The sequence below is a fragment of the Mizuhopecten yessoensis genome, unplaced genomic scaffold, assembly GCF_002113885.1.
Source record: "Mizuhopecten yessoensis strain PY_sf001 unplaced genomic scaffold, ASM211388v2 scaffold7059, whole genome shotgun sequence".
NCBI classification, from domain to species: domain Eukaryota; kingdom Metazoa; phylum Mollusca; class Bivalvia; order Pectinida; family Pectinidae; genus Mizuhopecten; species Mizuhopecten yessoensis.
Window position 1 is genome coordinate 258588 of NW_018406860.1, and position 12275 is coordinate 270862.

Consider the following 12275-nt stretch of genomic DNA (forward strand, 5'->3'; position numbering starts at 1 on the left):
TACCAATCCATGAAACTATTGAGAAATATTTCGTGCCCACGTCATGCCTACCTTACGATTAGTTACGGATACAGGCTGACAATAGAAATAGAGTTATCAACACCTACGATGTATTTATTAGGAATGCCACATTTTTCACGTCACGGGGTCCTGCCTCTATAGAAGGAAGGACACCAGTGGCTCTATAAGAGTGTATTCATGCATCCCCAACAGTAGAGAGTGTGTTCCTGTGCAGGGTATCATGTTGACGTAGTTTAACAACGGACATTTTACTAATAACAACCAAGTAGCGAGGACAGACATCCTAACCATGTCAAAATGGCCGGGAGTATTCGTGGCCGCGGCCGTTTTAACGTTCTTGGGACTCTTCTTCCAAGCAGCAGGGCTAGCATTGCCCTGGTGGTTTGTGATCAATGATCGAGTGTATATCGGGGTGTGGTTTCTCGCAGCCTGCTTTGGCGGCAACATCGGATCTGGCAACTGTACGGCCATCAGCTTAAATTTGGCGGACCAGACTGCGGAGTCGGGCAGTGAAGTGGGTAAGATAACAGTATACAGAGGTTAACAGTTTAATATCCCAACATGTTAACAGTGGTTAATACTACGGTTAGTAGCAGTAACATTTAGTCAACATGTTCACAGTAAAAGGTGTCATCTAATGCTTAACATGTAGGCTCTACGTTACATACCATGTGTCATCATCTCCAAGTAGTCGCTAGCTATACAGCTTTTCCAAATAAGACATTCCCTTACACATTATCAACTCCGAGTAACCGTCTCTTTTTTCAATTTTAACAGTAGGCACTAATCATCCATGTCCTGTTAGTTACTCATTTGAAGAGCACTGACTCCGGGTTATCTTGTCCTTATTTCATAACCCCTATTACACAGCACTCATTCCGCGTCATCGCCATCCCATTAAAACCTCATTTACACAGTATTTACTCCGAGTAACTGTGTCCCCCTTTAACCCCACTTACACAGTATTTACTCCGAGTTACTGTGTCCCTCTTTAACCCCACTTACACAGTATTTACTCCGAGTAACTGTGTCCACCTATAACCTCACTTACACAGTATTTACTCCGAGTTACTTTGTCCACCTAGTACCCCACTAACACAGTATTTACTCCGAGTTACTATGTCCACCTAGTACCCCATTAACACAGTATTTATTCCGAGTTACTGTGTCCCTCTTTAACCCCACTTACACAGTATTTACTCCGAGTTACTGTGTCCACCTATAACTTCACTTACACAGTATTTACTCCGAGTTACTGTGTCCCTCTTTAACCCCACTTACACAGTATTTACTCCGAGTTACTGTGTCTACCTATAACCTCACTTACACAGTATTTATTCCGAGTAACTGTGTCTTCCTATAACCTCACTTACACAGTATTTACTCCGAGTTAATGTGTCCCCCTATAACCTCACTTACACAGTATTTACTTCGAGTTACTGTGTCTACCTATAACCTCACCTACACAGTATTTATTCCGAGTAACTGTGTCCACCTATAACCTCACTTACACAGTATTTACTCCGAGTAACTGTGTCCACCTTTAACCTCACTTACACAGTATTTACTCCAAGTTAATGTGTCCCCCTATGAGACATTTAACTCTTGAATATGTGTATGCTGTGTCAGCTGTATATGTGTGGAAAATGTAATGAACGAAATTTAATCTTGTATGTGATTTTTCCATTTGATTTATTGGAATGCGTGAACAGTGTGATAACTCTGAGGGTAACAACGCCAATGCAAATGTATTACTAAATGGCAAAATGACATCACATCATAATACAATGTAGTATAATCTGAGCGCGCTTCTATTCTCGGGCTTCAATCAAATAAACATAAATAAGGATTGTTTTATAACTTACATATCATTGTTGATATTTAGCAAGTAGATGGTACATGGTACTTATACGGGTAGCGTTATTTCATCACATTTTTCTTTCACTTCTTAACCGTTATCTTCACGTTAAACTTGATCATTGTCAAAACTGGTTTCACTTGTTATATACAAATCGTGACCATATGAATGTCAAATAAACGGGCTTTACATATGTCTATATTCAATCCGATAGCTCTGAAAGCACGTGTTTTACAAAGCCGGCCGTGTGCCACAAACGTCAAACCTGAAACGAAATGACGTTAAAAGTGTGTTACACTGTTGTGCGTCAACATCTGACGTTACATTTTGTACGTCTGAACATTTGCAAGAGTAATTGTGCCGAGTCATATCATTAATGGATTTTTACTTCAAAGTATGTCATCAGTATGTATTTTGTTCAAGCACTACTAACTCCGCGTCCTCTGAAGTAAACTCTTAGTTTAATAGATCTTACACGAACTATCTTATATACAGGAATTACATCGAGTTAGTATCATTCTCCATTAAAACTCTTAGTTAAACAGATCTTACTCTGAGCCATCTTAAATATTGAACTATCTCGGGGTCACCGTCGATTCAACAGATTTCATTGACACCATACATTATGTGTTTTGAGTCACTGTCCCGTGTAGACCCTTACATTCCAAGGTATTTTACAGCAGACACTGCTCACACCGTATGCATATTTGATGTGTCCTTTGTTAGAGCGCGAGAAAGTAACACGACACGTCACGTGCCAATATTCAGACCATATAATGACCTGTATTTCAAGATGTGACAATATAAGGTGCTACATGTACTAAGATAAAATTGGAATTTAAAATTGCTTACCGTTAACGTTGTGATGACATGACGCCAGTTTTCCGTCGTCAATGTTGTTTGGTCAGCCATGGTTGTTAGGTTCAAATTTTCGTGAAGGAAATGGAACATGATTTCAAAGTGATAATGAGTAATGTTTTGCAGTAAACATAAAATCCATACCTAAAACATTTGAAGGTAGTTAACAAAAGTAAAGATTTGAAACAATAATGGTTTCTAATATACAATTATGGGCTTTTATGCAGGTGAATGTTATATGAACCTGAAAGAATGAAGCCTAGGTTAATATCACTTTTTCAGGTTCATATCACATCATATTTACCAGCACAAAAACCCATAACTGATTCATTATATGCTTCAACAATAAAATAAAACAAAACAAAACTCAAGGTTTTTATTTTTGTACGCGAGCCTCCGTGTAAAATTTATCCAAGTTCGAATTCAACAGCTCAGCATCGTAGCTTTCGAAGACATCGTCGAGGTTCTTTTTCTTAAGATAAGCACGGAGGACATGCACTGCGTGTTCGGTGGCCTTTTTAATACTAACAGTATCTTTATAAAGATGAGAAACGTTCGTCAGCAGCCATCTTCTGTTGTCGTCTAACAACTCGCGTTTCTGTCTAACTGTGTATGCGCTTCGACAGGTTCCCGGGAATTCCTATATAGGCTATATTTAGAATCGATATTCACCGGATGACCAGTCTACATGAAATTCTGAGGACTGGTTACGTGTATAAGATCCGGCCAATGTGACTGGGAGAAATTTTCAAGAATATCATAAACATTTATAACCATTCAACGCTACGGTAACGTCACGTCATTATTCATCCACGGCGTAATTTTTCCGCTTTTAAAGTTTTTATGGAGAGAATCGAATATTTCAAGTAGGATTTAATGCGTGTATTTTACAGAAAATATCATATCATATACACTTAAAAGCATATAAAAATCAATACTACCACGTGTTCATCTTACGTCTCAGATTACACTCGTTTATTGCTAAAACCGTCCTAAAATCTATCCATACCTGCATTTCACTCGTACAATCTGAGACGTCAAAACAATACACATACGTGGTTGTGTCTATGTATGAGGATGTGTTTTTGACATGACAATTATTTAGAGCAGAATATCTTGATTGTTTGGGTGGGGGTTACGTAACAGTGATGTTTGCCGGGAAACCTGTTTACCGAGGCATTAGAGACAAAAACATCATCTATAGGCAACTAAGAGTGTGTATTTTTTCTTTGGTCGTAAAATGCGAATTGATACTATCTGAAATTGAATATTAATACAAATGAAGCCAGTAAATGAACTGCATATCTTACACCTGTATCTCCTTACACTGTTCAGGTATATGCTGTATCTGATACCGTATTTACATTTAGTTATACATATAATAAAGTACACAGTAATCTGTAAACTATCTATTTTACAACAAGTGTAAGGAATTATCTATAAATAACTGATCAAAGTGTTTATATTACAGCTTCCCAGTGGTTCTACACCATATTCCAAGCCTGTATGACGGCGGCGGTTGGACTTATATTTCTGTGTTCCGTGGGATTCCTGTTCGGCTTTTGTGGTGCATGCAAAAGCAAGTGTGCTTTCGTGTTTAGCTGTGTTGGTCTATTTTTGTCAGGTAAGCACTTTCATAATTTACATGAGTCTTGTTTGATCTTTTTTATACCAAAAGATATCTTTGTATTCATATGTGTGTCCTCCGTTCCTGTGTATATATCTTTATATTTACATTTGCATGGCATTGTCACTATATAGCCTCTTTGAAAACTGTGTCGTTGATGGGACTTTAATTCCCATGCATCACGAGACACAATTCTTAGCGTATTAATACAACACTGGCCGGAACTACAATATCCAATATAAATAAACATGACGGCTGCTGAAATATCGCTGGGCATTGTGAGATTTGACAATGTCATTGTAAATTCATGTGCAAAATAAAAAATAAAATAAAAAAACACTTTTATTACAACGAAAACAAGACCAATGTCTGCAATATCGTATTGTATAAATACCATACAAAAACAGTTCAATGCTTAAATGAGTCTATCCTTTATACATCACTTAGTTTTAACCTCTCTCGTTTTTGTTACGTTTCATCTATATTTTGCAATGTTTGTATGCTTCAACACATTAGGAATCTCTCTTTCTCATGTATTTGCTCATTTCAAACATGTTTTGATTTTGTGCGATGCTCCCTGTTGGTTTCCTTTGTAATATATACATAGGCGATACTATATGAACATCCCCATTTAAGGGAGGAATTTATGTAATGATTACTCTGGAAAGTTTTTGTGTAATTCCTTTTCAAAGCCGACTAGGTGATGAAAAACGTCATGTATGGACCTCTGTGGCGTTGGTCTAGACCAATAGCTTAGGTTGTGTATGGGCCTCTGTGGCGTTGGTCTAGTCCAATAGCTAAGATTGTGTATGGACCTCTGTGGCGTTGGTCTAAACCAATAGCTAAGGTTGTGCTTGGTTCTTTGGGTCGCTGGTCTAGACCAATATCTAAGATTGTGTATGGTTCTTTGGGTCGCTGGTCTAGACCATGAGCTAAGGTTGTGTATGGTTCTTTGGGTCGCTGGTCTAGACCAATAGCTAAGATTGTGTATGGTTCTTTGGGTCGCTGGTCTAGACCATGAGGTAAGGTTGTGTATGGTTCTTTGGGTCGCTGGTCTATACCATGAGCTAAAGTTGTGTATGGGCCTTTGTAAGGCTGGTCTAGACCATGAGCTAAGGTTGTGTATAGTTCTTTGGGTCGCTGGTCTAGACCAATATCTAAGATTGTGTATGGTTCGTTGGGTCGCTGGTCTAGACCATGAGCTAAAGTTGTGTATGGGCCTTTGTAAGGCTGGTCTAGACCATGAGCTAAGGTTGTGTATAGTTCTTTGGGTCGCTGGTCTAGACCAATAGCTTAGGTTGTGTATGGGTCTTTGAAAGGCTGGCCTAGACATGAGCTAAGGGTGTGTATGGACCTCTGTGGCGTTGGTCTAAACCAATAGCTAAGGTTGTGCTTGGTTCTTTGGGTCGCTGGTCTAGACCATGAGCTAATGTTGTGTATGGTTCTTTGGGTCGCTGGTCTATACCATGAGCTAAAGTTGTGTATGGGCCTTTGTAAGGCTGGTCTAGACCATGAGCTAAGGTTGTGTATGTACCTCTGTGGCGTTGGGCTAGACCAATGGCTAAGGTTGTGTATGGTTCTTTGGGTCGCTGGTCTAGCCCATGAGCTAAAGTTGTGTATGGGCCTTTGAAAGGCTGGTCTAGACCATGAGCTAAGGTTGTGTATGTACCTCTGTGGCGTTGGGCTAGACCAATGGCTAAGGTTGTGTATGGTTCTTTGGGTCGCTGGTCTAGACCAATAGCTTAGGTTGTGTATGGGCCTTTGAAAGGCTGGTCTAGACCATGAGCTAAGGTTGTGTATAGTTCTTTGGGTCGCTGGTCTAGACCAATAGCTTAGGTTGTGTATGGGCCTTTGAAAGGCTGTCCTAGACATGAGCTAAGGTTGTGTATGGACCTCTGTGGCGTTGGTCTAAACCAATAGCTAAGGTTGTGCTTGGTTCTTTGGGTCGCTGGTCTAGACCATGAGCCAAGGTTGTGTATGGTTCTTTGGGTCGCTGGTCTAGACCAATATCTAAGATTGTGTATGGTTCGTTGGGTCGCTGGTCTAGACCATGAGCTAAAGTTGTGTATGGACCTTTGAAAGGCTGGTCTAGACCATGAGCTAAGGTTGTGTATGGCCCTCTGTGGCGTTGGTCTAGACCAATAGCTTAGGTTGTGTATGGGCCTTTGAAAGGCTGTCCTAGACATGAGCTAAGGTTGTGTATGGACCTCTGTGGCGTTGGTCTAGACCAATAGCTTAGGTTGTGTATGGGCCTTTGAAAGGCTGGTCTAGACCATGAGCTAAGGTTGTGTATTGACCTCTGTGGCGTTGGTCTAGACCAATAGCTAAAATTGAGTATGGACATCTGTGGCGTTGGTCTAGACCAATAGCTAAGGTTGTGTATGGTTCTTTGAGTCGCTGGTCTAGACCAATAGCTTAGGTTGTGTATGGGCCTTTGAAAGGCTGGTCTAGACCATGAGCTAAGGTTGTGTATGGACCTCTGTGGCGTTGGTCTAGACCAATAGCTTAGGTTGTGTATGGTTCTTTGGGTCGCTGGTCTAGACCAACAGCTTAGGTTGTGTATGGGCCTTTGAAAGGCTGGTCTAGACCATGAGCTAAGGTTATGAATGGACCTCTGTGGCGTTGGTCTAGACCAATAGCTAAGGTTGTGTATGGTTCTTTGAGTCGCTGGTCTAGACCATGAGCTAAGGTTGTGTATAGACCTCTGTGGCGTTGGGCTAGACCAATAGCTAAAATTGAGTATGTGACTTTATTCCCTATAGTATGTAGTTTTCAGTCACAGTTGTACGAATTATTGTGAATCTCCCTCTCTTTCTGACTTTATCCCCGCACAGTATGTAGTTTTCAGTCACAGTTGTACGGACTTATGTGAATCTCCCTCTCTACATGACTTTATCCCCTACATTATGTAGTTTTCAGTCACAGTTGTACGGATTTATGTGAATTTCCCTCTCTACATGACTTTATCCCCTACATTATGTAGTTTTCAATCACAGTTGTACGGATTTATGTGAATCTCCCTCTCTACATGACTTTATCCCCTACAGTATGTAGTTTTAAGTCACAGCTGAATGAATTATTTTGAATCTCCCTCTCTTTGTGACTTTATCTTCTACAGTATGTAGTTTCAAGCCACAGCTGCATGGCTTTCTTTGAATCCCTCCATTTTATGAATCCCTCCCTCTATGCTAATCATTTTATTGATTTATGATTGATTGTGCACTCACTGTAATGTCTAAAGTGTAATTTACCTATGTGTCTTTGCTTGTTTTCAGCCCTCCTAATGTTACCGGGTTTGGGACTGTTCGGATTGGCCTACATATTCTTGGCCGACTACTTTTTGGAGACATTGGCGGCCACCACTTTCCCCTATGCCGCCTTATCGTCTGGTCTAGGATGTATTATCACATTCGTGGCCGCAGTCACACTGGCTATCGCACTGTGCACGTGGAATACTCATATGAGTGATGACCACGATGATGAATATCGGGGCACTCCAATGACGCAGTCGGGGTACACACACGGGTACGACAACAAGGCGTACCCGCCACAGGGGAACGAACAGAGGCAGTACGTGCAGCAGCAACATTCCCATCCCAGCAATATGAACAGACCGGCGGCAGCAAAGCGCTACTGACGAGATCACAAATGATAGTACATTGGACAATTTTTATAAGTTACTTTTATAAAAGACAATTTTCTGGTTAAGTAATTTTGTTCTTCACGAATACACGGATATTGCTTGCAGGATATCCACCACAATGCCCCGCACTTGTGTCGCTGATAAATATACATGTTTGGATATTTGAAAAAGAATATTGCATCCAAAATAATCGAATGTTGTTTACCCAAACACATTTTCCATATGCCGAAATATAGCACTGTATACCAAAGTGTCGAATTGCTTACATAGATATAAGTGCATATTCCAAATATATGTATCGAATTTTCCGTATGCAAAACACGGTAAAGGTACACTATCCTATTTTTGTCGTTTAATATCTAAAGTTGACGTACTTACTTCTTATTGTGCATCAAGCGCCCCGTGTATTATTTGTAAAGAAAGATGAGTTGCACAGTCAGATATTTTCTGCTGCTGTAACCTAAACACCCCCCAAAAAGTGCCAAACCCTGAGACTTGCTGCATTATTTATGTATATATAACTATGAATATCTGAATAGTTCAGAAAAGTGTCAATTTCACTTGTTTAATTCAGACGGATTTCTCGGATTTCAATGTTCCGGTAGTGCAGGTTATATGTAAGCGTGAATGATATGGTCTATTGAGGTAGGTGTTTGTGTAGGATTTATTGAGTAAGGTAGGGACGTAGTAACACTAGACGGTCCGACACTCGCCGCCTAGAGAACAAAGACATGTACACTTAGCTTCGTGTTGTTTTGATAAACATGCTATGAAGTATCCCTTTTGTTAATATCAGATGTCATTCAAATTTCCTTACTAACAGAAACCTTGTTCTGGCAGATCTCAAATTAACAAGATTATTTTGGTTGGGGATAAACTGTCGATAGGAGTATGACCAATTTCAGTTCAAATTCGTAATATATTTTATGTATTCATATGATTTAACTTATTATCAGACCAATAAACTTTATATCACTTTTTTAAGTAAAGTTATGTTTTTACTGACGGCAGTTGGTATGATAACATTGATCTTATTACATTATGTTATACAGTTACAGGAATTTCAGCATAACATTTCCAGCACAGCTGATATATTTAAGTCGTTTTGCCTTGTAAAAGGACACGAACATTTTGTTAACGAGAATAGAATACACCATACACCAACCTAAACAATGAAAAGGACGCAAAGTTTGACTTAAACATATTTCATTTGCAAAAAAAAAATGGGATTGCATGCAAGTCAAAGAACTTTAATTTCAACTTTTGAAAATTTAGATTAGTATTCAATATATACAATGACAGAATAGATCAGAGCTACTACATAACCGTCTACCTCGGGGACTGATTGTCTACCAACAGAGTCAAACACACCATTTCAATATTACAACTGATCTAAGCATGTTATACGAGTTATTTACATACAGCACACAGTTCTTCGCCTACTTTGTATCTCACAACAAGAAACATGGGTAGCCTACAATGTTACAATTACACGGGTTTCAGATAGAAAAGCAGTTATGACGATGTTGTTATTAATAGTAGCACAACACCACGATTATCCCCGTTCCGTAGAGAAAACTCTGTGTATTGGTGTAAGCTGATATTCGTGTTTATTAGATCTTGACCCCCACATTTTGATTTTGACTCAAATGTACTTTTAAAATTTGAAAATATCAGGATTTTAGACAGATATAAATAGCACCTACGAATGGAGTAGAAAAAGAACCTGATCAGGTAACGAAGGCGAAGACATGGCCACCGTACCCCACCCAAGACGAGCAGAGACAGTTCCTTTGGTTCATATGATACATACTATAGCAATTTATAAAACAACTCTCAAAAAATGCTAGAGATCTTGCTAATCTCACGTCTGCTTCTAGAAAGACAACAAAAGAAAAGCCGACAAGCCAGCTATGGTGAAAAGTGAATATAAATGGGAAGGAGATCAGGGGACTGCATTTACATCAATTTCAGAGGTGACTGTCAAAGGATTGTAAAATCCTAATTTTGTCAGAAAAATCTATGCATGTATGTATGGTTTGTTCTCCTTTCTCTCACTTTTTTTCTGATCAAAGGAATTATATTAACATTGGAAAACAGTAGAGGTGTCATTATAGTCAGTTCTGGTATAGTACAGGTATATTATTTACCTGTATTTACCTGTTCACCAATAGGAAATACTGTGTTAGTTATAGGAATATTTAACAAATATATATCCTGATTTTTGTAATATATACTGGAATTATGAATAAATATGTACAAGATTCCAGTTATTACTTAATAAAAACACATCAAAATACATTAATTGAAAACCAGCTTTTATTAATTTTATATTAAATCAATTTTGTACATTTTTATTATACATTTATATGTATGTTATATATATATTTCATAAAATATAACTAAATTTAGCAAGCAATTTATGACAAATGTAATCAGTATAGACAGTTACAGTAGCGTTTTGCTCTTGGTCTGAGTTAGTCCTCCTGCTGCGTGTTGGATACACGTTATCTCGTTGCTGGCTAGTATTTCCTGGAAGACGCGGATGCTGCTGTAGATGTGGGATGGCGGCCGTTTCCAGTAGGGATGTTGTTTCGGGTACTAAGGGTAGCTGGACAGTTGGGGATGATACATCTCCAATATACACGCTCACCTCTGTTAACACAGTAAATATATCCGTTGTACGCGATGTTCTCTCTTCCAAACTTGTTACGAAGAAACGTCACTTGAATTTGTGCATTTGCCATGTTGGTGGTTGATGGGGAGTATGTGAGACCCTCAACTTCCTTTTATACTTACAAAACATACAGCTTGGACAATATCACTTGTTTAATCACCACAGCATCAATTAAGTGACGAACATAATTAAGTGACGAGAATGAATTTCTATTAATAGTGATTAATCGCTTTGCAAACTGTCGGCTTATATGTCCCTTAATAAGCTTATATACTTGTATAATTAATTGTCGACTCAATGCTCACCAGTAAAGTGGTCAGTTGATGGACCCAAAATCATCAGGTGTTAAGATTCATTATTATCAACTAGAAATATCAGTGGACCCAAGCCATATCCAGGTTTCGTATTCCGCCTCTGTCGGGCGCAAGTATGTTTTGTCAGCTGTCGAGTTACTTCCCCTAATGACTTGTTTGACAGGCCCTTATATTCCAAAGTCAGCAAAATGCTCATTTACTTACAGACTTCCTATATAGCATGCCTTAAATTTATAATGATTATTACCTTTTCCATTCAATGGTAATTGCATTATTGCAACAAGGACTAAGTACATGTAATAAGAAATTAAAAATATTTTCAGGTTAAAATATGGGTTATCAAGAAGAAACATAGCTAATAATTATGTTTTAGGGGAAAATAAAAATAAGCTAATGAGTGATACTAAGTTATTAATAATTACGCCGAAGACGCATTTATTGGTAAAAAAGATTCTCTGTAAATAATGCATCAATATGAATTTGCTTCACCCTAAATGAAATCTATTGAAATTAAAATTTCATTAATCAAAGCATTATCATCTAACCATATATATAATATTTGTGAATTTCACGTAACTGTTTTGTATAGATCTAGCTGATGAAAATGGTATATGATATGAAAAAATGGCTAAAAATGATGAAAATAGACTATATCAAAGCTATATGTATATGACAGTACTGTATATATATGACACAGGTAATGTGGGAGAAAACAGGTAAAAACCAGGTAAAATATATATGAAACAGACTATAACTGCTATCACAACATTACTGCCTCTATGTGTTTTTAAAAAAGTGGGAGAAAAGAGAACACACCGTATGTATAGCGCAATCGGCTTTCACTGCCACGGTCGGGGTTTGACTCGGATGTAAAAAGGTATAGTGTTTCCTGCCCGACGATTTGGCTTTTCTTCGGCTAACCCAGTCTTGTCAAACATTAAGACCTCCTAGTGATTTAATATTAGTTCACGCCACCGGACACTGATGGATAATTGCCTTGGTAGACGACAACTTCAATATTGCATCTAGACCAGGAGCTAGAAACGCAGATGCATGTGCATTGTTACGACTGCCAGAGGTCAACCCAAACGATGACGTTACAGCAGTTTGTGGAGACACACATTCCAGTCCCTATTCGGAAAGTCTGTAGCACACACCTTGGCAGATCTAGAGGATGTTGATAATGAGAATGTATGGTAGCCTCGGAACCGAGAGACACAAAGGGAGGAATCTTCATAAGGGTGAGGATTGATAGACATACAGTCATAAGGGTGAGG

General features: G+C 38.7%; 1 protein-coding gene across 1 annotated transcript; it reads left to right on the forward strand.

Moving 5' to 3' along the window:
• Positions 1–204: 204 nt before the first annotated feature.
• Positions 205–8988, forward strand: LOC110453023. Its single transcript, XM_021501831.1, has 3 exons — positions 205–539; positions 4209–4361; positions 7640–8988. The coding sequence occupies exons 1-3, from the start codon at positions 311–313 to the stop codon at positions 7999–8001; spliced, it is 744 nt and encodes a 247-aa protein (XP_021357506.1). The 5' UTR covers positions 205–310; the 3' UTR covers positions 8002–8988.
• Positions 8989–12275: the final 3287 nt, after the last annotated feature.

Bases quoted from the DNA above. Each gene is read 5' to 3' on its own strand.
- LOC110453023 (XM_021501831.1), top strand. From the start codon at position 311: ATGTCAAAATGGCCGGGAGTATTCGTGGCCGCGGCCGTTTTAACGTTC. The intron at 540-4,208 runs GTAAGATAACAG...TTTATATTACAG, and splicing joins GGAGTCGGGCAGTGAAGTGG to CTTCCCAGTGGTTCTACACC. The intron at 4,362-7,639 runs GTAAGCACTTTC...GCTTGTTTTCAG, and splicing joins TGTTGGTCTATTTTTGTCAG to CCCTCCTAATGTTACCGGGT.